At 40.5% G+C, this 26,738-nt stretch overlaps 1 protein-coding gene across 5 annotated transcripts in view; it reads right to left on the minus strand.

Annotated features, from left to right (window-relative positions):
• Positions 1-26,085, minus strand: part of Plekhm1 (Pleckstrin homology and RUN domain containing M1) — a 229,808-nt gene extending 203,723 nt beyond the window's left edge. The window contains exons 1-3 of one of the 5 annotated variants that reach the window (XM_067141302.2): positions 25,751-26,080; positions 9,565-9,640; positions 8,570-8,934 (exon numbers count right to left, since the gene is read on the minus strand). In XM_067141302.2, the coding sequence (XP_066997403.2) occupies positions 8,570-8,893 (324 nt within the window). In that variant the 5' untranslated portion in view covers positions 8,894-8,934; positions 9,565-9,640; positions 25,751-26,080. Of the gene's footprint in view, positions 1-8,569; positions 8,935-9,564; positions 9,641-25,750 lie in introns of all 5 variants that reach the window. The other 4 variants (XM_067141300.2, XM_068226261.1, XM_067141303.2 and 1 more) reach the window with 4 other exon arrangements.
• Between the last annotated feature and the right edge of the window lie 653 nt (positions 26,086-26,738).

A 26,738-nucleotide genomic window follows, 5' to 3' on the forward strand; every position in this document is an offset into this window, starting at 1 on the left:
TCTCAGGACCATATGAGGAGATGGTCTCAGATTAGTTTCTTGAATACAGAATATACTTGTCGCGAACTTGACAGGTTATTGGCACAACTCAGTTAGATGCTTGTCATAACCTTTATAATGTCACTGTAACAGTTTCCTAGCTGGCACAGGCTTATTTGTGGTCAAAGGTTGGGCGGCCCCCACCTTCGAGCTTTTACTCTTCTTGGCGTTGCTCACAGGAGCAACTGCACCTTGGGTGCAGCAATCTTCTCAGGTGTTGCTGAGGTAAACGGCGAACCTGGTAGACTCTGTACTATAATGCTGAAGTCTAGTGCCTTGGCAGGTGCATTCATAGAATTGAACTTAGGGTGGGCTTCCTGGTAGGAAAGACCACCTAGGGTCTTGATCACAACAACTTGCTTTACGCTGCACCGACGCAGACTGGTCTTAATAGTGACAATGGGATATGAAAGGGCTAGCAATGGGAAGGAAGCAGACATGGCCTTAATTAAGGTACAATCCAAGCCTTTGCTTGGTGTGAAAATGGGAAACCCATTTTTAAGGTAGCCAACAGTCGGGCAGGATCTTCATCTCCTGGATTTTATGTTCACCGAGATATACCGGATAGTTCCTATCACAAGGAGAATGAAGAACACGACAGTCAGTGCAGTTGTTCAGAGGTGTGCACTCTTCTGCACCATGAGTTTCTCTTTCACATGTACCACACACAGACGGATACGAACGAGATACCAGGTTTCCAAACCTTTGGCATTGATAGCATCGCATTGGAGGCGGGATGTACGGCCTGATAGGTTGTTACCTTGACTTCTTCTGGTAACATCTGACATCTTGAAAGAGACAATGAAGCCACCAGTGGCAAAGTGTTCAACACCGACTTTGTGCATAATGCGCCAGACGTGTCTCATGCCACAGTTCTTTATGTCTTCCATCAATTCATCGCCAGTGTTCAAAACGAGGTCGCAGCTGAAGATGACTTCACGAACCCGATTCAAGGATTTGTGCTCTTTCACTTTGATGGGAATTTTACCAAAGTGGTTGCACTGAACCAACTGATCTGCTTGAACTCGAGTGCACGTCTTGAAGGGCAAACTACCATTGCACATTTTCTTGAGGTCCTCAAGTATGCCGTAGACACCTTCAATGTGTCTACTAAAAATGATGGATTTAACCAGCTTGAAATCATGCCATCGGTTCTGGTAGCAACCTGGAACCAAAGGCAGCTGGATCCCATACTTTCACGCTGCGCTTGTTCCCACGGGGTTGACCCCCTGATGTAAGTTAAAGCCTTGGTTGTCGGACCACCCTGGGCAGACTGTAGACGTTTCTTTCCAGCCATACCCATAAACATCCTCTTCGATTGCCACCCACTCCAATCAGGGGCCTCTGTAGCCAAACCAAGCAGCCCAGGTTATACCCACCTGGCCGTAGAAGTTATGTCCGGGGTCCAATTGTGGACGATGCCTAATATGGGCTGAGTGAAACAATGAACACTAGGACTCCCTTCCTCAAATCACCCACATTAGCATGTGCCCCATAGCATGTACAGAGTGAAAAGTATACATTTAAAAAAATTAATAATAATACAGTGGAACCTTGGATTGCGAGCATAATTCATTCCGGCAACATGCTTGTAATCCAAAGCGCTCGTATATCAAAGCAAATTTTCCCATAAGAAACAATTGAAACGCGGACGATTCGTCCACAACACAAAAATATTTATTGGGATAACATTTCTAAAACAAAATATAACGTAAAACAAATTAAACTGCACTTTACCAAGCAATAGAATCATTGCTGGTGTGAGGAAGATGAGATTTGACATAAGAAGAGTTACTGCGTAGCACGAATTTCACTAATGGAATCACTGCTATGTTAGCTCGCTGGAATTGCTTTCTTTTTGTGCAACTTTAATGAGGAACCTGTCCAATGACTGTTGCTTTTGCCTCTTTTTGAGGATTTCACGAAAATGTGACATTGCATTGGAAGAAACTTAATCTTAATGAACTTGAATTCCTCCAGTAAGTCGTCCTCAAGGCCTGGAGGATGAGCAGGAGCATTGTCCATAACCAGCAAGACATTGAGCGGCAGATTATTTTCTGAAAGGTATTTCTTTACTACAGGACCAAAAACCTTGTCCATCCATTCCAAAGAAGAAAATACGAGTGACCCAAGTCTTAGTGTTGGACCTCCACATAACATTTAACTGGCTCTTCTACACCTGCATTTCTTGAAGGTTCCTTTGCCTGCATCTACCCCTTTTATTTCTTCTTTAATATTGTGCAAATCGTTGACGTAGACTTATAACATCTTGCGATATCAGCCACTCGCATACCTAGTTCTTGCTTTTCGATAATTTCTTTCTTAACTTCCATCGTAATCATCTCCTTCCGACCGAATTTCTTTTCAGCCTTCTTTTTGTTCACTAGGCCCATCGTTGCAGTACATTTATAATGCTAATGAAAGAAACAAAACACGTACACTCATACAGTGAGGCACGCCAACTGAAGTCCAGCACGGGAGATGATTACACGCACTCTCCCAGGAAAGAGAGAGGCAGAGGGGAGGGTAAAAATAAGGCACGCGTGACGCTCGTACTGCGGAACCACACTCGCTTATCAAATTACAATTTATAAAAAATGACTGCTCGTCTTGCAAAACACTCGTAGACCAAGTTACTCGCATTCCGAGGTTTCACTGTACGTCCTTCTGGCATTCAGTTGTGCAGGGACCTGTACTGTCAGGCAATACTACTGCTGAGTACATGGCGCTCCCACCCGACTGGACAGGGGATGCTGTGTGGGCTTTCGAGTGTAATCGCACACAAGACCACTCCCCGAGCAGCACGCGCATCAAATTTTGATTCAGTTTACAACTAACCCTCAAGAGGAAATAAAAAATAAACAGGGGACCAACAGCCACATGACCCTTTTAGTCGCTTCTTATGACTGTAGCTACTCCCATATACAGGGGGTACAACACATGATACCGAGGCACAATCCATTTCCACACCAAGGTCACCTCTTTTGGTCACCGCTTAAGACATGCAGGGGATACTGTAAGTGTATTCTTTGTCTCTGCCCCCCACCCATAGAGTGTAAAGCAAATCAAGGCTTGTTTGAACATACAGAATTGATGAACCAAAAATATGTTTCTTGAACCCACGAACGTCAGAAAAAGTATACTTCTTTGCAAACACCCCTCACCTCTTGAAACTAATTAGGAATTACTTTCTTGACACCGGCTTCAAATTTTCTTATGGTCACGTCTCAAAAGAACCTCTGGAAGCTCCGGTTAAGAATGACAGCCACAAAATTGATTTGTCATATAAACTGAAGGGGCACTAAGAGAATGAACTAAAAAAAGGTGCAGAATAAATGTCACACCGTGTAACAACAGCATTGCGTCATTTCAAATCAGGAGATGATATAACTGTTGCTGAAAGCACGAGTGAATTCACTGAAACCGTTAATAATTTGTACAATCACATGCATTCTTACAATCTGGCCATTTCTAAAGTCCCAAGCAAAAATGTCTCTTTAGTTAAAACAATAGGATGGAAAATGTGTAGCCTTATTAACAATATAACCTGCAAGGGGGAAAGGAGTTAAGTATTCCAAAAAGTTATCCTTGTGACTATCTCCTCCTCAAAATATCTGATCTCACAAGTTAAAAATCTAGGAATGAAGTATATTTTAACAAAACGACTGGACCAAGATTCATTCTAGTATTTATTTTCCCAGTTCCATTCTCGAGGTATATTAGATGATGATGATGATGGATGCTTGTTGTTTAAAGGGGCCTAACATCGAGGTCATCACCCCCTAATGGTACGAAATGAGTCGAAATGGAATGACAAATTAAAAGTCCAAAATCCTTCACTGACCTGAATTCAAAACTTGAGGACCAAGAATGAATGGATGGTTCTGAATTTAAAACATTCGGTGGATCCGACCCGCAATGTCTCGCATTCACAGAAACTGACGTGACACAATAGTATTACTGACCAAGGGACTGCGTCTATAGCATAATAGTGCATCAATAACATTTTTAGGCCAAAGGGGTCCAAAATCCAAGTCATCGGCCTCTCATAATGTTACTTATCGTTAGGAAAGTAGAGCCATGGTATTTATCATGTTGCGGTACTAATCAAAAGTAGCTTAGACTCGCGGCATTCCACACAGTATGGTACTACTCACAGATAATGAAATTCGCACAGCGAATACAGACCTATGGTGTTTCGCACACTGCGGCGCTATTTACTGGCAACACAAACCTATAAAGGTAACGTTAACCTATGACGTTCCTCACACAAGTGAACTAACCACAGGGGCCCATGCTATCCCAGGGTGTTCCTCACATAGTGGATACTAAGCATAGGCAAGGCAGAACCATGGTGTCGCTCATCCCATGGTGTTGCGCATATAAGGGTACGAATCACAGGTACTGTAGAAGCCGCCAACGTACTCTACTGTTAATAATCACAAACATATGTGGTACCTAACAGAGTGGTACTACGTGCAAGTAAAAGCGACCCATGGTGTTCCCGACGTGGTGGTACTAAGCACAAGTAGTCTCATGGTTCTAAGTTGATCATCCCTTGGTTGCCCCTTACGACAGGCAGGGGATACCGTGGGTGTATTCTTCGTCTGCGTCCCCCACCCACAGGGGGTTGTGTGTTTGGTCCGCGAGAGGTATTTTATTTCCCTCAAGCCCGCAGGCAAGCCGGTTAGGACCTCCCTATCCGCCACCTGGGACGCACCACGTGGGAGTATCACCTCTCCCCCTGCTACGCAAGCGTAGTAGGTTTATGGGAGGTATATTATATGACCGCCCTACCTCGCTAAACGCTCTTTCTCGTCTTTGGTGATTATTCTCGCAAATAATACCAGTAAGAGAGAAAAACACAAGAACACACTAACAGAAACTAGTTATAAGCATCTCTCATTACAAATGCTATGGAACTGTGGAGTAATGTGTCATGAGTTCGAGCATTCATCCGTTGAAAGCTATTTTGAAGAGGGCACGTATGATATTGTTACATCATTTGCCGGTGAAACTGACAATGAAATGGAAGTCGAATGTTTGCTGCTTGCTACTCGTTTAATGTTGAACTAATACATACAACATATCAAAGGATTTCGGCGACTGAAGGATGCAAAAGGGCTTGGAAGGTAGCGGCCATGGCATTAATTAAGGTATAGCTCCAGCATCTGCCTGGTGAGGAAATGGGAAACCACAGAAAACTACCTTCAGGGCTGCCAACAGTGGGATTCCAACCTACTATCTCCTGAAAAACAAAGGTTTGAATTACACTGCACGTTGGATTACCAAAAAACACGCATCCACACTTAGGTGTCCAAAGAGACATAGGAATAACAGATCACAGTACATATTCTTTGGGGTGCTGGGTTCAAAGTTTGTCATACGGTGGTCTAAATGAGCCGACACCTCAGTGGTCACAAACTGTAGAAGATATGAAGTACCTTTTCTGTTCTTATAACACACTTACAGTCTGAAGTGGGTCGGGAGTAATACAATATCTGCAAGTGATTCTAATTTAAGAAGTGATCTGGTAGCCACGTTTGTGAAAATGAGGACGTATGATCATATAACATTTTTAATAATAATAAAATAATAATGTTGTTGGCTTTACGTCCCACTAACTACTTTTTCGGTTTTTGAGAGGCTGAGGTGCCGGAATTTTGTCTCGCAGGTGTACTTTTACGTGCCGGTAAACCGAACGACATGAGGCTGACGTATCTGAGCACCTTCAAATACCACCGGTCTGAGCCAGGATCGAACCTGCCAATTTGGGGTCAGAAGGCCAGTGCCTCAACCGTCTGAGCCACTTTTTAAACAAACATGACGAAAAAGTAGAAGCAAACGTGTCTACATTACAGATGATAAAGCCAAGAAGATAAAGAAACTTACCAGTTAAGGTAAAATGTCTTTTATCATAATAGCATTGATTGTTTGTTTGTTCCTTTGTTCACTTGGCTTGTTCATTGGTAATAGTTAACACTCAGTTGTTTTACTCAGAATGCCTTATTGGGTTTCAATAGTAGTGTCCACTAAAATTCTATTAGCAATAACCACGGTCTGTCTGACTCATTGGCCGAATGGTCAGCATACTGGCCCTCGGTTCAGAGGGTCCCGGGTTCGATTCCCGGCTGAGTCGGGGATTTTAACCTTCCTTGGTTAATTCCAATGGCTCGGGGACTGGGTGTTTGTGCTGTCCCCAACATCCCTGCACTCACTCACTACATAACACTATCCTCCGCCACACTAACACGCAGTTACCTACACATGGCAGATGCCGCCCACCCTCATCGGAGGGTCTGCATTACAAGGGCTGCACCCGGCTAGAAATAGCCACACGAAATTATACCACGGTCCTATGACACGATTAGCAGTATTGTATTTTATCTTATTGTGTTCGTTATCCACTATTTCCATAATTGAGCAGGTATAGGAAACATACGAGCTAATAATTGTTTGGTTAACACATATCACAATCCCTGAACCCCAGTGAGAAGCTCTCCTGTGATCAGAAGTGGACAACTTGCAGAGAACAGTTCTCACTTTGATGTCACTTTCGAACAGCTAATGACCACAAGTTAGCCATTGTGGGTAACCTAAATGTAACAAGCTTGGTTAAAAAAAAAAAAAAAAAAAGAAGAAATAGGGTGAAACATAAAAGATCAAAAATTATATTTGGATAACTTTTATATTGTAAAGTTTTTTTTTAAACTTGCTTTACGTCGCACCAACACAGACAGGTCTTACTGCGACGATGGGACAGGAAAGGGCTAGGAGTAGGAAGGAAGCGGCCGTAGACTTAATTAAGGTACAACAGCATTTGCCTTGTGTGAAAATGGGAAACCACGGAAAACCATCTTCAGGGCTGCCGACAGTGGGGCTCGAACCCACTATCTCCCGAATACTGGATACTGGCCGCACTTAAGCGACTGCAGTTATCGAGCTCGGTTTGTAAAGTTTTTCAAAGCAGCAAATATTAATGGAAAAATTTAGTACTTCCTGTTTTGGTCGCCTTGATAGTGCTACCGCCACTGTATATGAAGCTCTGCTACTGAATTCTCCAGATATCTTTGAACTAATTTTCAAGAAATTATACCATTGCATTTTCCTGTGATATTTTTTACACAAACATGCAGACAGGGAGACACAAAAAACTGCACTGAATCCACTTTCAACTACTGCATACCTAATCTCAGATAAACATGAAGTAAATTAATGAAAACCTACAACCTGTTTTCCAGTCAGTGACCGGGTCAGGGGTGGAATGAATGAAGCCCCCATCTTGCAGCGAGGATAGGAATTGTGCCGGCTGCAAAGGCCTGTCGCACTCCTGTGGGGCAATGATTAATGACTGACAGATGAAATGATATTGGAGTGTGTTGCTAGAATGAAAGATGACAGGGAAAACCGGAGTACCCAGAGAAAAACCTGTCCCGCCTCCGCTTTGTCCAGCACAAATCTCAAATGGAGTGACCGGGATCTGAACCACAGAACCCCGCGGTGAGAGGCCGACGCACTGCCGCCTGAGCCACGGAGTCTCTTAAAAATTAAGTATGAGGCACAAATTTGAAGTAGACAGACAAAAGTGTAATTTACGTACTGACAGTTATGAATACTCAAACTTTAACCTTCGATTTCACAAGATATTTTTCTCATTTCCCAGGATCACTTATACAGGCTGCAACACAAATATATGTCACAAATTTTTTGTTTGCAAGTTGTTTAACGTCGCACTGACACATATAGGTCTTATGGCGACGACGGAACAGGAAAGGTCTAGGAGTGGGATGGAAGCGACCGTGGCCTTAAGTAAGGTACAGCCCCAGCATTTGCCTGGTGTGAAAATGGGAAACAATAGAAAACCACCTTCAGGGCACCCAACAATGGGATTCGAACCCACTATCTCCCGAATACTGGATACTGGCCGCACTTAAGCGACTGCAGCTATCGAGCTCGGTAAGGCACAAATTGCAGGACACATTCCTTATACACAGATGAAGAAATTATGTTATATGAACAGGGGCCCAGAAACGCTTTATTTCCATGTTACACCTCATTGTCTCCAACTCATTAATCATGGGAAACACACAAGAACAGAACGTACCAGCATACCGTGACCTTTGATACATGTTTGCCAAGGTCGTACTGATCACTGGAACAGTTGATGTTACCTGTAAACAAGCAATGATCTAAGTCGCATGGCAACAGGGACATGTACAACAAAACACAACACTGGCAGTGCACCTACGATACCGACACCGTTACCAGACGCAACAAAGAGTGCACGTCTCCCATGATTAATGAGTTGGAGAAAATGAGGTGTAACATGGAAACAAAGCATTTCCGGACCTATGTTCATCATCATCATCATCAGTTTACAGCTGTTGGCCGGGTCTGCTTGGACCCATGTTCATATAACATAATTTCTTCGACTACGTGTGAGGAATGTGTCCTGCAATTTGTGCTGTACATTTTTGTTACAGCCTGTATACTGTACTTACACAATGAGGGTAAAATACATTGTCATTACCTGATCAATTATCTCTCTATGTGAAAAAATAAGCAAGGGCCCCCAAAAGTTGGGCTCAGGGGGCTGATCAGGATCTCCACCAATTGCCTGGGATACTGTATTTAGAAAAGTATCCTTCAAGCCATGAATAAATATTGCTTCAAGAACTGTACACAAAGACTGTGTAGCATCATTATTGGCCAATTGTTCTGCTTCCTTCTCATCCAACTGTGACTGTTGAAGCTGGATTTCTTTTACACTTGATGACAACTGAGAAGTTAATGATTCCTTTATTACTACCTCCCGACCTCTCACAGACACAACACTTCGTAAAAACGAAGTCATCTTATTTAATCAGATGAACAGCAACTTGCTTTCCTTCATTCCTGAAACAGAAATAAAAAATTATCAAGCTTAATCTCAAATATTTCAAAGGTCATTCCTTAAATTTTATGTTTTATTGGGAAAATCATTATATCATCTCGAAGGACGCTCTTTTCACTCAGTGATGGATAATGTCTACGAAAGTCTCTGCCATTTGTGAATAATTAGGTAGATTTTTTATTTCTGAATATAAAAGTCTGTAACAGAATATACTTTCCAGATGGTTTCTAACAGCAGCTATAAATTAAAATATTACTAATTTTATTGGTTTTATGTCCAACTAACTACTTTTGCAAAGGCCAGCGCTCTACTGTCTAAGCCACTTAACCCAGCGATGACAGTTAATATCAATAAGGCTGTCTGTCCTCTTCATAAATCTGTCACCACATTTCATTGCAAATGATTCATATAACTTCGATCTGCTTAGGAAATCAAAGCAAGCATTAAGTTTCATGCAACTGTTGATATCATGAACATAACCTGGGATGTCTAGTTTTAAGTGGGATTGGAACCAAATAGGCATGACTTTTAATTTCAGAACTCCTCATGCAATGGATGAAATTCGAACTATGGCCACCTTCTTAAGAAACCAGTGATGATGGCACTGAGTTACTGGAGGAAATTAAAAATACCTGGTATAACATTCAGGGCAGTAGTCCATCTATCTCAAGTACAACGGAACACCAAGTGCAGCAGTTTGGATGGACCCTAAAAGAAACAATCGAAACGTGAAAGCTAGAGAAAATTATAGAGAAGATACTCACAAAAACCTTCAATGCAAAATGCTGAATAGGTGCTTGAAAGGAAATGCAGGAATTCTCCTCCAGATCTTACAACCTAAAGCTGTACAAATGAGTTTATTATTTGGTAAATACTTGGTATAATAATATGACGACAACTACTGAGTGCAAGCATTTTGATGTGACACCACTTAGTCTGCCTGTATGCCATGTTTATGTTCCATTTTACTTCAACATACCAGTATGGCAGACAAACTGGAACTCTAATGGCCAACCTATTGCTGATTTTTTCATCATTTTTCCCGAGGGCAACACAAGAATGTATCACCAGATATCTTTCAGATATCAACATTGTACAGCATGGAGGACTGAATTTTGTGCACCATCAAAAATCTGACTACCTCTTCCAGGTTTTTACTACCCATGTTAGCAAAGAGGGCAAAAAAATATTATAACTCCACCACTATAGCTGTGGCTGACAAATGTTCAATGAATATGTCTCCATTTAAGTGGAAAATTTAATACTGAATTTGTGAGAAGCATGATTAATAATGACTGGGAGAAATCATTCTTTAAGACAGTTACTAAAGTGAAAATCAATAACCCTCCATTCATATCAACCATTGCATCACCTGTATTTGATGTGGTGCATACACAAATTATGGATAGATACATTTTTCAGATTGGTATTTGACATGAAACACACAGTTCTGTGTTCCATTTCACTATTACATGTTATAAACCTCATTTTAGGTCCATATTGAAAATTTACAGTTCAACAACAATAAAGGTGTTTTAATTTGTTCCACCTATTCAATACTTTTATTTTCACTTATAGTGGTTACATAAATAGACTCTTAGTTAAATGGGACATGTTTCGCCCTCAATTAAGGGCATCTTCAGCCTAAAAACAATCATCAAGAATACAAGTAATATTAAAAGTGAAAGCTAAAAGTTTAGCCAGTTATTAAAATTCAGAACATAAAAATGTGAAAAATGATACAATATATAAAGATGCCAATGGAAAACTGTCTACGATTAAACTATAATCTTGTCGGAGACTAAAACTTCTTCCATTAAAATTCTAATTAAAAACAGTTCATTTAAAATATTAGTGGAAAACCAAAGTAGTAATAATATAAAGCTAACGACATGAGTGCGTGAACACAAGCATAAGCATGATTGTCATAAATACAATCTTTCCAAGGCCACTGATGAAATTCGTCAGCATAAAGTGAGACAGAAGCATCCGTTGAAAAATTGTAAGTGGCCCTTAGCACCGGTAGGTAATACAATTGGCTAGAACCTTGCCAGGAAATGTCAGTAGATGCAGAAATAATGTTTTCTATAAGAGAAGGAAAAGAAGAAATAAGAAGTTGAACGTAAGAAGAGAATTCGGATTACATAAATTGAAACAGATGAAGACTTACCTGTTAGTGGAAGTTGTTATTTGTTATCTACTGTTGTGTTGGTTGCTGCCCGTCTGTTGGCTCTGAGTCTGGTGTTGTAACTGTGCTGCAGAGGCGGCAGTGAACTCGGAGGGGAAGGAATAGGGGAGTGTGGAAGGGAGGAGAGGATGGGTGGAGTCAATTGTGACAAGGCTGACAAAGGGGCGGAGTCAGCCATATTGCTGGAAGTAGGCTTAATATCTGTAGGTATGGGAGGAGTATTAGAGTTTGAAGAATTAAATATATTAGGTATCCTAAATTTATTCAAACTAACTGACTTTAATAATTTCGGCATTAATTCATGTAACATACTTTTATTGTCCGTGGTTTCATTAAGATTCTGTTGCTTATTGTACGTCTGGTCTAAATAGATGTATAAACTTTCTAATTCATTCAACATTCTCCCTTTTTGTATGTTTCTAACTATCGCTAAGTCTTTCTCTATGGATTCAAATCTGTGACCAGTCTCCCTCATATGCAAACTCATCGCTGAATACTTCCTATGTTTTTCCGCGTTAACATGTTCCATGTATCTTGTCATAAAACTTCTCCCAGTCTGTCCAACATATGAAAAATTACACTGAGTACATTTGAGTCTGTATACTCCCGATCCCAAATAACGATTTTTATCATAATGAACTTTTTTATGATTAAAGAATATGGACTGGTTAGTATTAGTAGTTTTAAAAGCTATATTAAAATTATGTTTCTTGAAAACGTTAGTAATCTGGTGTATAGCTGGATTGTTAAAAGTGAATGTAGCATACTCAGTTTTTTGGTTTTGTCTGGTATCAGATTTGTAGATAACTTGTTCTTAATTTTATTGATCACTTTGTTAATCATTTCTATTTTGAAACCATTTTGTTTAGCGAGGTACCTAAAATAATTTAATTCTTTCTTCAAATTCTTGGGAGATAGAGGAATTCTAAGTGCTCTATACATCAGACTGTGAAAAGATGCTTGTTTATGTGAATTCGGGTGTAAAGAAAAATTGTTTATAGTTGTAGATGATTGTATCGGTTTTCTAAATATTTGGAAATCAAAAGTGTTAACCTTACATGTAACTGTTATATCTAGAAAATTCAATGAGTTATCGACTCTTTCGTGAATTTCAAATTAGGTTTGATTTCATTTAATTTATTTAAGATTTCTTGACTATTAGTGACATCTTTGTTTATGATTACAAATGTATCATCTACATATCTCAACCATAAATCAATTCCTTTAATTTTTGCTATTATTTCATTGTGTTCGATTGAATCCATAAATATGTCGGCAAGGATGCCCGATATTGGGTCACCCATTGCTAATCCATTCTGTTTATAAATATTATTGTTAAAAGAGAAGTAATTATTGTCTAATACAAAATTTAACAATCTAGTGAATTCTTCTACTTCCATTTTACTAAGATTACTGTGTTTACAAATATTATCATGAATGATATTAACAGTTTTATCTGTCAGAATATTCTGGAACATATTCACTACGTATTTATGACAATCATGCTTATGCTTGTGTTCACGCCCTCATGTCGTTGATTTATATTATTACCACTTGGGTTTTCCACTAATATTTTAAATGAACTGTTTTTAATTAGAATTTTAATGGAAGAAGTTTTAATCTCCGACAAGATTATAGTTTAATCATAGACAGTTTTCCATTAGCATCTTTATATATTGTATCATTTTTCACATTTTTATGTTCTGAATTTTAATAACTGGCTAAACTTTTAGCTTTCACTTTTAATATTAGTTGTATTCTTGATGATTGTTTTTAGGTTGAAGATGCCCTTAATTGAGAGCAAAACATGTCCCATTTAACTAAGAGTCTATTTATGTAACCACTATAAGTGAAAATAAAAGTATTGAATAGGTGGAACAAATTAAAACACCTTTATTGTTGTTGAACTGTTCCATTTTACTCCAACATACGGCAGACAAACAGGAACTCTATTGGCAAACCCATTGCTATGAGGAGTACAAATGAAAATAAATAACAGGCTATTGGTTACCAATAATTAATTTGTAATAATGACTGTCTACTGAGTAGAGTGGCTACACGTGTTAATGTGCTACAGCTATGGAGCCAAGCTTTGCATTCAGGAGACGAGTGGTTTCAAACCCAACTGACGGCTGTCCTGACAAGGGAACTATCGATATGATCATATCGAAGCTGACAATGAAATTTTGCAGAGAGGATGAGGGGACAATAAGAAAGCAATGTACAAAAATTAGCTGCAATTTTGAGGTGTTATGTTGTGAAATCGATACAAAAATATATAATAAGACTGCACGTGTTAGCATATAGCTAGAGGTGGACAGCCCTGGTGACCAGTTGAAGCCAGCATGTTAACCTTGAGATTTATGTGCGAGGCAGTTAACACATGTTTCTTGAGGGAGTAGTCATTAATCTGGCTAATGTTCTAGAATATGTATTACATTAATTTCGTGAAAAAGGTTTCCCTTCTTCCCATGAAGTAACTTTGGAAGAAAGGGAGTTGGGTCGACACGGACTCGAACTAATTCAATATTTGCGATGAAGACCTGCAAATGTGGGCTTTCATTTTTGCTAGTGGTTTTACATCGCACCGACACAGATAGGTCTTATGGCGACGATGATATAGGAAAGGCCTAGGAGTTGGAAGGAAACGGCCGTGGGCTTAATTAAGGTACAGCCCCAGCATTCGCCTGGTGTGAAAATGGAAAACCACGGGAAACCATCTTCAGGGCTGCCGACAGTGGAATTTGAACCCATGATCTCCCAGAAGAAAGCTCGTAGCTGCGCACCCCTAACCACACGGCCAACTCGCTCGGTGGTTTTGGAACTTTCAAGAGAGATTTTAATTGGATAAAGTAATTTCAGCACTCGAAAGGCAATGGAAGAGACATTAATCGCCCTTGAACAGGCCAGTAGGAAAATGGGACTAAACATCAACCAGCAGAAAACTAAATATATGGCTGCTGGGAAAGCACGTAAGGAGAACATGCCAACCTCAATAACCGTGGGCAATTACACCTTTGAGTGAGTTGAGCAGTTTAAATATCTGGGATCGACAGTCACCTACTCAAATGATACCTCTCATGAAATTAAACAGAGATTAATAGCAGCCAACAGAGCCTATTTTGCTCTAACAAGGCTTCTTTCCTCAAGGCTCTTGACCCGTACCACTAAATTAACCATCTATAAAACACTTATAAGACCTGTGCTTACATATGCCTCGGAAACTTGGCCATTTACAGCAAAAGATACTGGAATGCTGGATGCTTTTGAAAGAAAGATACTTCGAAGAATCATCAGCCCAGTCTGTGAAAGAGGAACATGGAGGAGGAGGTACAATCATGAATTGTATAACATTTATAAAGACCCACCTATTAGGAGAATAGTGAAATCAGTCAAATTAAGGTGGGCCGAGCATGTAGCACAGATGAGTGATACGGAAGTACCTAAAAAGATATTAAATGGAAATCCAAGGGGACAGGGAGGACGAGGTTGACCGAGAACCAGATGGATGGATGGAGTTACTGAAGATCTGCGGGAAATGGGCCATAGGAATTGGAAAGTTTTAGCGTTGGATCGAGATAAATGGCGGAAGATTGTTGAAGAGGCCAAGGTTCACAATGAATTGTAGAGCCATAGAAGAAGAAGAAGAAGAAGAAGAATTATTTCAGCGCATCTACTGGTTGGCTGAGTCGCTTCCAGAAAAAGTACAAAATCAAAAGCAGAAAAATCATCAAATTTGCTTCCCATAAGTATCTGCAAGGAGAAGAGGAAAAGGACAAAGTTCTGAAGATATTTGTGGGAGCAGCTACAGAGCGATTTTTAGACTACACCCCTCCTTCAATATACAATACAGATCAGAATGGTTTCGTGCGCAATATGATAGCAGAGAGGACTCGTATTATTTGTTGGTGAGAACATACAGAAACAGTTGTTCAACAAGTTAGTGCGCTCACCCATTCGTACACAATTATGCCTACAGTTAGTATGGCCGGTAATCTTCTGAAATGATTCATTGTACTACAAGAGGCGACAGAAAGTTTCAGTCCGGGAGTTTCCAAAGAAGTGTTTCACGACGAAAATATGATTGTAACAGCCACAAAATCAGGGAAAATGGGAAGAAAAGGAATTGATATATTGGTTAAATGAAGCCTTCTTCCTGTCTGCCGAAGACAAGTAATCACTACTGTTAGTACTTATGGTGGTAAAAGCTGTCTTGAAGATATTCCTCCAAGCAACAACACAGAAATTCTAGATTTCCCACACCACTACAGGGAAAATATAGCCCTTGGATAAGCTTTTCTTCTGGCAATGGAAGGCTTTGCATCACAGTTTAACAGACATTGTTGTCTTGTGAATACTTTCAGTTGTATGTTTATCAGAGAAACAGCGTACTGAAAATGCACTCATTCATTTAGGAGGACATTACAAAACTTTTTCCTTTGTAAAGTGAAAACCATCAATACGGAATGATTTTAATAACTTGTAACGGTTTTTGAATCAAGATTTCGACACCTTCCAGTGCTAAATTTTTGTACATTGCTATTTAATGGTCTCTTCCGTCCTCTCAGAGAAATAGCATTGCCGGTTTTGATTTGATCCTAACAATAGTTCCCTTCTGAGAATGGTTTTCTGTGGTTTCTCATTTTCACTTCCAGGCAAATGCCATGACAGTTCCTATTCATATGCCACAGCAAATTCCTACCTCCCATTTACCCAATTTCATTCACCATTATTAATTGCACCTTCATTAGCTCCTCAAACATGGTTGGCAACAGAAAGGGCATCTGGCTGTAAAAAAACATGTCATATAATTTCATCTCAACTCATCCCCAAACCCATATCAAGAACCGGGACAAGGGGTACATATACATTCAATGACTGCACCAGTAAATACACAGTTCAAAAAAATTAGGGGAAAATGTTTTGTAACGTCTGGTATGTGAACGTTAATTTGGTAGATGGGGTTCCAATGGTCGTACAGCATACCTTGAGACCTTAGCTACTCAGGGTATGTCAAATCGAAGTTATACCAAATAGCTTAATATGATAATAGTGGAAACTCCTGAGAGAAACTGGCGACACCGCTTCTGCGTGCCATCTAGCGGCTCGAGAGGCTAACTACTCTTGCTACGGCTGTCAGCTGTGTATGCCAGAAGTGTCTTATTTGTACTTCAGATAGTTTTGTGCTTGTTATGTATCACGATTTTGGAAATGGGAGGAAGAGGAGTTATTTGTGCTATGCATGGGTGTTTTCATTATGGAAGACAAAGTGATCGCAAGCCATTTTACAGATTTCCTAACAACAAAGTGCTGTGAGTATAGGCCTACCTGTTAATGTTTACGTGCCAGTATTTTTTTCTGTCCATGAGAACATACTTTATTTAAAATATTGTTATGATTAAACCTATGCATTTAATTGATTTTTAGGTGTACTCAGTGGGTGAAGAGCAGAAGGGCAGATTTTGATGAAAGGTATGAGGGTATGTTTAGCCACCAGAGTCCTCAGCCATTCTGTAGCTTCTGGAATGCTAGTTCATGTGTCATTCAATTCTTTGCAATCAAGTGCTGCAAACACTGCAGAGTTTATAGAAATGTGTGATACTTTATCTGATATTTTTAATTCTTCAAGTCTCAGTAGCCCCAAAGAGTACAGGAGACCTTTAAGCAATGACTCAGGGCATATGAAAAAGCTGGATGAAATTTGTGATTGTCTAAAACAACTCAAAGTTTTGAATAACCGCAAAGGCAACCCTCTCTATATTCAGGGTTGGATATACAATATTTCTGGTCTGAATTATATAGTGATTATGGTTTTCATTATTTGCTAACAAGGAGGCTCACATAGGACTGCATTGAAAACATTTCTTCCATCATCAGAGCAAGAGGAGGTAACAATGTAACTCCAGATGTAACAAAATTTCGCAGTGCCATAAGGAGTATTATGATAAATCAATTGTCTGTGCTTCTGGTGACAGCAATTGTGAATCTGATGTTGCAGACTTTCTACTGACTCATAATGATGTGATGAAGTGCAATTTTGATGCTAATGTCTCTCAACAGTGCGAGTTAAGTGATCAGGTAACCGATTATGACATGATATAATACCGGAAAATGCAGACAATTATGTCATGGGCTGGGCATGTAGCAAATTTCTCCATGCTGAGTGTAGGGATGTATTGTCATTTTATGATAATGATTATAGCATGGGAAACTTGCACATAGAAATGAAAAAGTATGACAATTCTAAAATTATGTTTCCGAATATTTGTGGGGGAAAGTTAGATGGTAAAATATCAAGAACATTTGAAGATAGGTTTTTTAAAAGTTTTTGTTAGAAAGCAAAGATGGAATTAGAAGAAAATTAAATGACAAGTTTTTGTCCCTGAATGAATGTAGTGTAGGCTTATGTAACAGCTGTGTAAAATTACTGACTGACAAACAAGTATTTCAAAGTCCTTATAAAGTCATATGTAAATAGAACCAATGACTCAACAGTGAAAAATATTGCCTGTAAAAATGCCAAGTTTAAAAAGATATTGCATGTGTGATTTGCTCTTGAAGACTGTAGGCCCTAGTCATAACACGACGATCTAATGTTTTAATTGGATATTACATTTGTTTTATTCTTATCACTGGTTCATTCAGATCAACATCCACCTTTCTCCTTCCCTATATTATGTTACAAGAACGACGCAAACGTCTAAAAATCTGTATTTCGTTGGGTTGGAAGTCGAAATGTGTAGTGTTTGAATAGCGCGTTATGTTAGTGTTCCCTGCGAGCCGCTAGACGGCAGCACTACGTGCTGTCGCCGCTGCTCTGCGTGCTAAGTGAGGAGAGTTTCCACTATTATCATATTAAGCTATTTGGTTATACTCCATCTGTAGGCGTAGACATGCAATAAACTGTCAGGTGACCTCTCAAAAAAAAAAGTGAACAGCGGTGCGTCCGTGTGGTGTTGTGAGGTACACACTCCACTGCGGTCATTTACCACGTACGTTAACCAGCACATCCCACGATACATCTTAACGAGGTTCAAGTCGTAAGGACCATCACTTTGGTCCAGGAAGGATGGACTTTTCATCATGTTGCTGTGAATCTCAACGTGTCTCCGTCAGTTATTCACAGCTTGTGGAATTGCTACGAGACAGGCCAGTTCACATGGAGGTTTGGACAAGGTCGTGGATGTGCTGGTTAACGTACAATGTGCTCAAATGACCGCAGTGGAGTGTGTACCTCACAACGACACACAGACGCACCGCTGTTCACTTTGTTTTGAGGGGTCACCTGACAGTTTAATGCATGGCTACGCCTACAGATGGATGACCGATATCTGACCGTCTGTGCATTGCGGCATCGTTCAGCAACTGCCAGAGAACTGCAACAAGACCTCAGGAGGGTCACTGGAGTCATGGCGTGTGACCATACAGTAAGGAACAGGTTATGAGAAGTGTTCTTATGACCCAGACGTCCTGCTTGAGTGCCCCGTTTAACGCAGCAACATCGTGCAGCTCACTTTCCGTTTCCCCATACCCATGTCAACTGGCAACTTTGCCAACGGAGACCTGTGTTGTTCACAGACGAGTCCAGATTTCCCCTGACACAGCATCATGGATGTCAATGTGCATGAAGATGCCGTGGTGAGCAGTACGTGCCAAATGCTGTCCAGGAAGGTGACCGATTCGGACAAGGCTCTGTGATGGTGTGGGGTAGCATCATTGTTGATGGCCGTACGGATCTTGCCGTCGTCCATGGTAATCTTACCGCTGTGGGGTACATCGAGCAGATACTGCTACAGCATGTGTTGGTTGCTGCATACGGTGTTGGCCCTGAATTCGTACTCATGCACGACAATGCCAGGGCTCGTGAAGCGCGCATCACCAGAGCTGTCTTGTGAGAAATGGACATTCAAGGGATGGAATGGCCAGCAGCGTGTCCCAACCTTAATCCCATAGAGCATATGTGGGATAGGCTTGACAGAAGTGTTTGTGAGCATCCTGTTCCACCACAGACTCTCCAAGACCTCGAACAGGCTCTCATTGAAGAATGGGACCTGATACTGCAATGTGACGGAGCATGCCACGTAGGTGCCAAGCTGTGATAAATGCTCGTGGAGGACATACAACATACTGAAGCTCTCCAACTGTGATAAAAATCCACCTTGGAGGACTGTTATCACTTTGTTTTCGCCTCTATTTGGACATTTCCGTTTGTATTCTGAAAATGAACGCAAATCCATTGATGTTCTTTTGTATACTTCAATGGTAAAGAATAAATGTTTAGTTGGTAATATAGTTGGGTGTGAGGTATTGTTTTGTGGAGCATGGCATACGTTCAAAAACATGTTCCCAAATTTTCTTGAACTGTGTATTTAATCTTTATACAAAGCAAAACCATCTTGCTCAAGCCCTAAGTCTACAATAAATGAATATGTGTATTATCCAAGCAAGTCAACACAGATATCACTAGAAGAAGTGTACAAGGTGGCCAACTGATCCTTGTTCTCCGATATTCCAAAAGCGACAGGGATCAAATACAGAAAAGGAATTATCTATAATCGGGACAAAAATTCAAACTGCAGTGCTAAGAATCAAGGAATATGACCGAGAAGTAACAATCCAGAAAGGAGTGGAAGAATGTGGCAGCTTGTCCTGATCACTTTCTACTGCTTAAACTGAACAAGCAATAAAGAAAATCAAAAGGAATCTGGAAAAAGGTATCACAATTCAAGCAGAGGAAATCAAAATTCAATGATATGAAGAAGGTATTATTTTATCAGAGTCTGCAGAGGATCTGGAGAAAATGGCTAGATGGACACAGTCTACCAGGAGTACAAATGAAAATAAGTCTGAAACAAACCTAGTGGAATGAAGTCTGGTGATACAGGAAATATCAGTCTAGAAAATGATAAATAAAGGGAAGCTGATGAACACTGTTACTTTGGGTAGCAGAATAACCAATGTTGACAGAAGAATGACATAAATGTAGACTAGCCCAAGCAAGCACGGCTTTTTCTATGAAGAAAAATTTGCTCACCTAAAACCATTTTTCTCTTTGGATGTGAAAGTTGGACCCTTGACTAAAATCTAGAAAAAAGAGTTGATGCTTTTGAAATGTATCTATATCGCTGCCTACTCCGAATACCTTGGGTGCTGAAAATTTCAAATGACGAAGTCCTTCATCGCATGAAGAAACAACAAGAACTACTACTTACTGCAAAAAAAAAAAAAAAAAAAAAACAATATCTAGGGCACATTATGAGAGGCAAGAAGTACCAGCTATTACAACTCATCATTGAAGGTAAAATACAGGGGAAAAGATCTGTTGGCAGGAGGAGGAGTTCATGGCTGAAGGACATCCGAAGATGGCACAACTGCACTTCAGAAGATGCTTTCCATGCTGCAACATCACGTCCGGAGCTGGCTATATATATATATATTATATTATTATTATTATCTTAGAGAAGAACTCTGACCATGCTTACTAATAGTACCAACAAATTTTCTCACACTGAACATCTAATGCCTACTCACACCCAGGTTAAACAAATCACTTTTTCTTTGCCTGACTCCTGAAACATTTATTATCCACGAAACTTTTAGTGATACTTGGTTTTACTGGGGTAAGGAGGGAGCTACCCCGGTTCCGGTAATACTGCCAACTGAATGGAAATGAAATAGAAATTGAATCAGTAGTATGAATTTTGCTAAACCTTTATCATCTTAAGTCAACAACTGTGTCTCACACACATTATATAACATATATAACATTTCTCGATGTGAATCTTGTTCCTAGTATGGATTCTATATTTTGGCTTGCTGTGTAAACAACAACAGTAGTAGTACGTAACGTGTACGCCAGATGTCTCACGGCGATTCATAGTTTGTGTGTCAAAGGTTGCCAATATGTATCTCGAAGATAACCAGGGTTTACCGATTCAGCACCAGGGAGCCGAAGTATCTCTAAAAGTTTCACGGATAATACCTCTCTCCTCTGAGGGACTTCAGGGTTGGATATTTGCTAGTGCTCAAATCCAGGGAGGGAGCTGGCCTCGCCATCTGATAGCTTCTTTCCTGTTACCAGTAGCCTTTCTGTTTCCCTCCCCATTAGCTTTTAGGAATCCAATAGCATGGGGAGTCAAACAATCAAAGGTTGTACCAAGAATTTTGGACCCTTGCAGAATTTATCTTTTTGGTGTTGGCTGTCGACAACATAATTTATTTCCCTCCAGCTGTTTGCAAACGTACATTCAGTCTACCTTTTGAACAAATCAGTCAGAAATTGCTCATGGAAAGGAAGAATGACAGGGCCCTGGAGAGGATTCATTCAGTGCAGAAGTGATTAAATATGGTGGTAGAACACTATAGAAATGTGTATGATTTCATCAAAGTTATTAGGGACAGTGAGACTATACCAAGTGACTGGAATACTGCCATATTGTGTCCTGTAGATAAGAAAGGATTTTTGAAAATTTTTTTGGTCAGAATACATCTTTATAACAGGTTTATGTTCACTTCATCAGGATCTCCATAGATCCAGGCATCTCCAAATCTTAACCAGAAGAAAGTTTAACATGTTTAAACTTCAGGATGAATCCTTTGGCACAGAATTTCAGAATATGATCAATTTTCAGCTGACAGTTAATCCAGTTAGCACAAATGACATTCAGCAAGAATGGGCCACTTTGCAGTAGATAACTACAAAATCAGCCGAGGAATCTGTTGGTTTTGTAAAACAGAAGAGGCAAGACTGATTTAACAACGTTGCATTGATGCCCAGTTTACTGATCAGTTACAATTCTAACAATAAAGCAAAAACTAAAACTAAATTTACATTTGTTACAGTTTGTAACTATGAGTAGGTTTATACACTGACTGACAGAGCAAATGCAACACCAAGAAGGAGTGGTCAGAACTTTATGCCAATTGCAGGGTAGACTGACGTCACTGAGGTATGCTCATGATGTGAAATGCGCCGCTGTGCTGCGCACGTAGCGAACGATAAATGGGACACGGCGTTGGCGAATGGCCCACTTCGTACCGTGATTTCTCAGCCGACAGTCATTGTAGAACGTGTTGTCGTGTGCCACAGGACACGTGTATAGCTAAGAATGCCAGGCCGCCGTCAACGGAGGCATTTCCAGCAGACAGACGACTTTACGAGGGGTATGGTGATCGGGCTGAGAAGGGCAGGTTGGTCGCTTCGTCAAATCGCAGCCGATACCCATAGGGATGTGTCCACGGTGCAGCGCCTGTGGCGAAGATGGTTGGCGCAGGGACATGTGGCACGTGCGAGGGGTCCAGGCGCAGCCCGAGTGACGTCAGCGCGCGAGGATCAGCGCATCCGCCGCCAAGCGGTGGCAGCCCCGCACGCCACGTCAACCGCCATTCTTCAGCATGTGCAAGACACCCTGGCTGTTCCAATATCGACCAGAACAATTTCCCGTCGATTGGTTGAAGGAGGCCTGCACTCCCGGCGTCCGCTCAGAAGACTACCATTGACTCCACAGCATAGACGTGCACGCCTGGCATGGTGCCGGGCTAGAGCGACTTGGATGAGGGAATGGCGGAACGTCGTGTTCTCCGATGAGTCACGCTTCTGTTCTGTCAGTGATAGTCACCGCAGACGAGTGTGGCGTCGGCGTGGAGAAAGGTCAAATCCGGCAGTAACTGTCGAGCGCCCTACCGCTAGACAACGCGGCATCATAGTTTGGGGCGCTATTGCGTATGATTCCACGTCACCTCTAGTACGTATTCAAGGCACGTTAAATGCCCACCGCTACGTGCAGCATGTGCTGCGGCCGGTGGCACTCCCGTACCTTCAGGGGCTGCCCAATGCTCTGTTTCAGCAGGATAATGCCCGCCCACACACTGCTCGCATCTCCCAACAGGCTCTACGAGGTGTACAGATGCTTCCGTGGCCAGCGTTCTCTCCGGATCTCTCACCAATCGAACACGTGTGGGATCTCATTGGACGCCGTTTGCAAACTCTGCCCCAGCCTCGTACGGACTATCAACTGTGGCAAATGGTTGACAGAGAATGGAGAACCATCCCTCAGGACACCATCCGCACTCTTATTGACTCTGTACCTCGACGTGTTTCTGCGTGCATCGCCGCTCGCGGTGGTCCTACGTCCTACTGAGTCGATACCATGCGCATTGTGTAACCTGCATATCGGTTTGAAATAAACATCAATTATTCGTCCGTGCCGTCTCTGTTTTTTCCCCAACTTTCATCCCTTTAGAACCACTCCTCCTGGGTGTTGCATTGTCACTGTCAGTCAGTGTATTTGGTCTCAGGTCCATATATATGGTCATCTTACACTATGCAAATCAAGAAGGTAGAATTCTCAAGAATGGCCCTGTTTAAAGATCCCCTCCCACTGAACCATAAAAGCAGGAAGGAGTCCTCGACAGATTTCCATCTACCCACACCAGCCTGTCATTTTTATCCTTGTGTGTGTTCCAATCCAATATAATAACTTGCAAATTATGATGATTTACACTTGTTTGTTCCATTTCAAATTCATATACAGGGAGTTATGTTTGACAACTGAGCACAGCCTGTACTGGCCTATGGCTTCCCAGTCATCTGTCACAACATCATAAATTTCCCTTGCTCGTGGTAATATGTGGGGACCAAATCATAGTTTGCTGTTACGAGAACTAGCATTATTTCTCTTGAGGTTACTCTAATTCCCAAAATCTTTATGCTCTTACTTACATTCAGCGTCTACTGGTGAGCAAATGTTATATACAGTGTCTTAGGGAAACAAATTTTATCATAACACATGAACGTTTTAACACTGTGAAACAAAATTTTATGCATGATTATCGTTCCATAACACGGTTATTGGCCTACAAGGAGGTGTGCAGACAGTTATTAGAGAAATTCCCAAGCTACCAACCGGTAGTTCTATGTACGTATATAGTACAAAACCACATGATAGGTGTCCCATATAGAAAGGGATAAATACAGTAAACTGGCAGTTATGGACGAGAGTAAAAACATCTTTACTTATCTCTCCTTTAAACCTTCATGACTCAGGTGGGGTGTCACACCCCAAGGGTTTTATTTTTAGTTGCTGCCATTATACTGTTGAGGCGTTACATTCGTGCAGCCCTGTACCTTTAAGTTGAGTTAGGAGGAAGCTGGTTAGACTGTAACCGTCAGCCAGTCGCCTGGCAGCATTCCTGTGAAGCGTGTCGCACTCTGTCCGGGGTGTATCACACCCCACCCGAGTCATCTCGTAACTAAATAAATATTTAAGAGGTACGTTATACAGCATCATTTATATAGATTTTAAGTTGGAGACAGTCTGTATTATTATATCAATCTTATGTTTCGTTTTATGTCTGTTAAGTTTAGCAATTATATACAGCAAACACATTTTATTTTTCAATTCTTTTAGCCTACGTCAGATATATGATGCTGAACAAGAGTGAATCCGGCGAATGATCCAGGAATTAAAAGACGATCCAGAAGCAGCTCTCAGTGGTGGTAATGAGGCTGACGTTCCGACTGATGCATCAATTGATACCAGCACAGGAGAATCAAAGATAACACAAATTAAGGCAGTTTACAACCTCACCAAGTGGGCAGTGGATGTTGTAGACTTCCTATGTTCCAAATATGATACCAGGAGAAAGAGTGGACGATGGTCACTTACAGTGTTCTTTACCCTGATGAACGTATGCGGAATTAACTCAAAGATAATTTATGAAATTAATTCCAAAGACAACATGAAGAGGCGAAAATATCTTCAAAATCTTGGGCTAGAACTTGTCAGACCCTTCATGGAAGAAAGAGCAAAGGCCATACATATATCAAGGGGTCTGAAAGAAAAACTTGAAAAATGTCTGCGGACAGCCAACCAGCAGGACTCTACCTCCACCAAAACGGGCTAAACAAGGAGGATGCCATTTATGTCCACGCTCTAGGGAGAGGAAGTCCAAGACTGAATGTGAAAAGTGCAACAGAATTATTTGTTTGGAACATCTCATCCCAGTTTGTAGAAAATGTGCTATTGAAGGTGAGTGAGATTAAGGCTGCTACTATCTGATAGACCTATTCGAAGTGACAATGAATAGTTTATGTAACGACGATGTGTTACATTCATAATGTCTTATATTTTCTTTTATTGTGTGTTATGTTGCTGATATTACCTTCGATATGAAGAAATACGAAAGAGCTTTCTTTATTTAGGCTATAAGTTTTTTCTATGTAATGAAATTTATTTATTTTTCACTATGTAACATGCAAGGAAAAATGTTTTATCCTCATAAAATGTGCCCATTGTAGTGTAGTATGTGCCTAAACAAGTATAAACATAAAATAAACTATTTTCATGAAGATAATACTAATTATGTGTGGCACACCACTGGAGTACTTACGCAACGTTCTGGGACCCGAGTACTGAAGAGTAAACAGCACTAAGCTACATTCTGACATCGTATTACACCAAATTACCCTACTACAAGAAAAAGGTGCTGTGACTTGACTAAAAAAAAAAAACTCAAATCGTCAAATTCACAAGTCAGAGTAGAAAGACCATTCAGATTAACACAATAATTATAGGCGTTTCGTAGATGGCAATGCAGGAATGTACAAACTGGATCATTCTTTTACATACCTTTGTCAGAGTTATCCCCAACAGGACTAATACGTCAAGTAACTTCCTTCATTGTAGATAAAATGTTCGCACCAACATTAACACCACAAAATCTTGTAACACGTACTGAGATCTAAAAAAATTTAGTCGTCAACATCTTCATATTTTGATTCCTGACACTTCCTCGTATTCGTAAGATAAGCAAAACAAAAATCCATAACAGAAATTCGATCCTGTCATGTCAAATAAGAACACACGCTCACTTGTCTTCGCATATTGCCAACAATTGTAAAGTAGCGCTGTTCTTGACTTGTCTTGTCTTGTCTTGCGGATATTTATTTGGGACTCAATATATTCTTTCCCACGGACCTCCTGTTGATTGAATCGGATAATACGATTACAGCGTTCCTCCGGTGATCTCCGGTACTACCGACGGAGGCAAAGCAGTTACGGAGCTCCGGAGGTTAACCGGAGGGCCGCCTCCTATTCGCAACAGTAGCTCCGAGTGTAAGGACGTAGTGGGCTGTAATTTCAAACTTACGTGCATGAATGTAGGCGCCCTATAAAAATCGTTACCTACATACACAAAAATTGATCTAAATCACCGATATTCCATACAATACCCCTTAACAAAGAACGTATAGTCATTCAGAATAATTAATGCATCCTCTCATTTGTTATCAAGAAAATGTAATTATAACGACATATAATACATATCCCATATACCTGTAGGTATAAACCCTATAGATACAACAAACAATATATCTAAGTAGGTTCAGTTGTTTCTCAGAAAAGTGCAGGCCCTACCTGTGCAGAACTTACACAGTACACTTCGTTCATTATTATTATTATTATTATTATTATTATTATTATTATTATTATTATTATGGAAATATTTCCATTACATTGGCGCTAGAATACAAGAATACAGTAGTTTCAAGTTAAATTCGAATTCGCTTTTAATTTCTGGAATATGTACAAAAAAAAAAAAAAAAAAAAAAAAAAAAAA

The sequence above is a fragment of the Anabrus simplex genome, chromosome 2 (genome assembly GCF_040414725.1).
Source record: "Anabrus simplex isolate iqAnaSimp1 chromosome 2, ASM4041472v1, whole genome shotgun sequence".
Classification (NCBI taxonomy): Eukaryota; Metazoa; Arthropoda; class Insecta; order Orthoptera; family Tettigoniidae; genus Anabrus; species Anabrus simplex.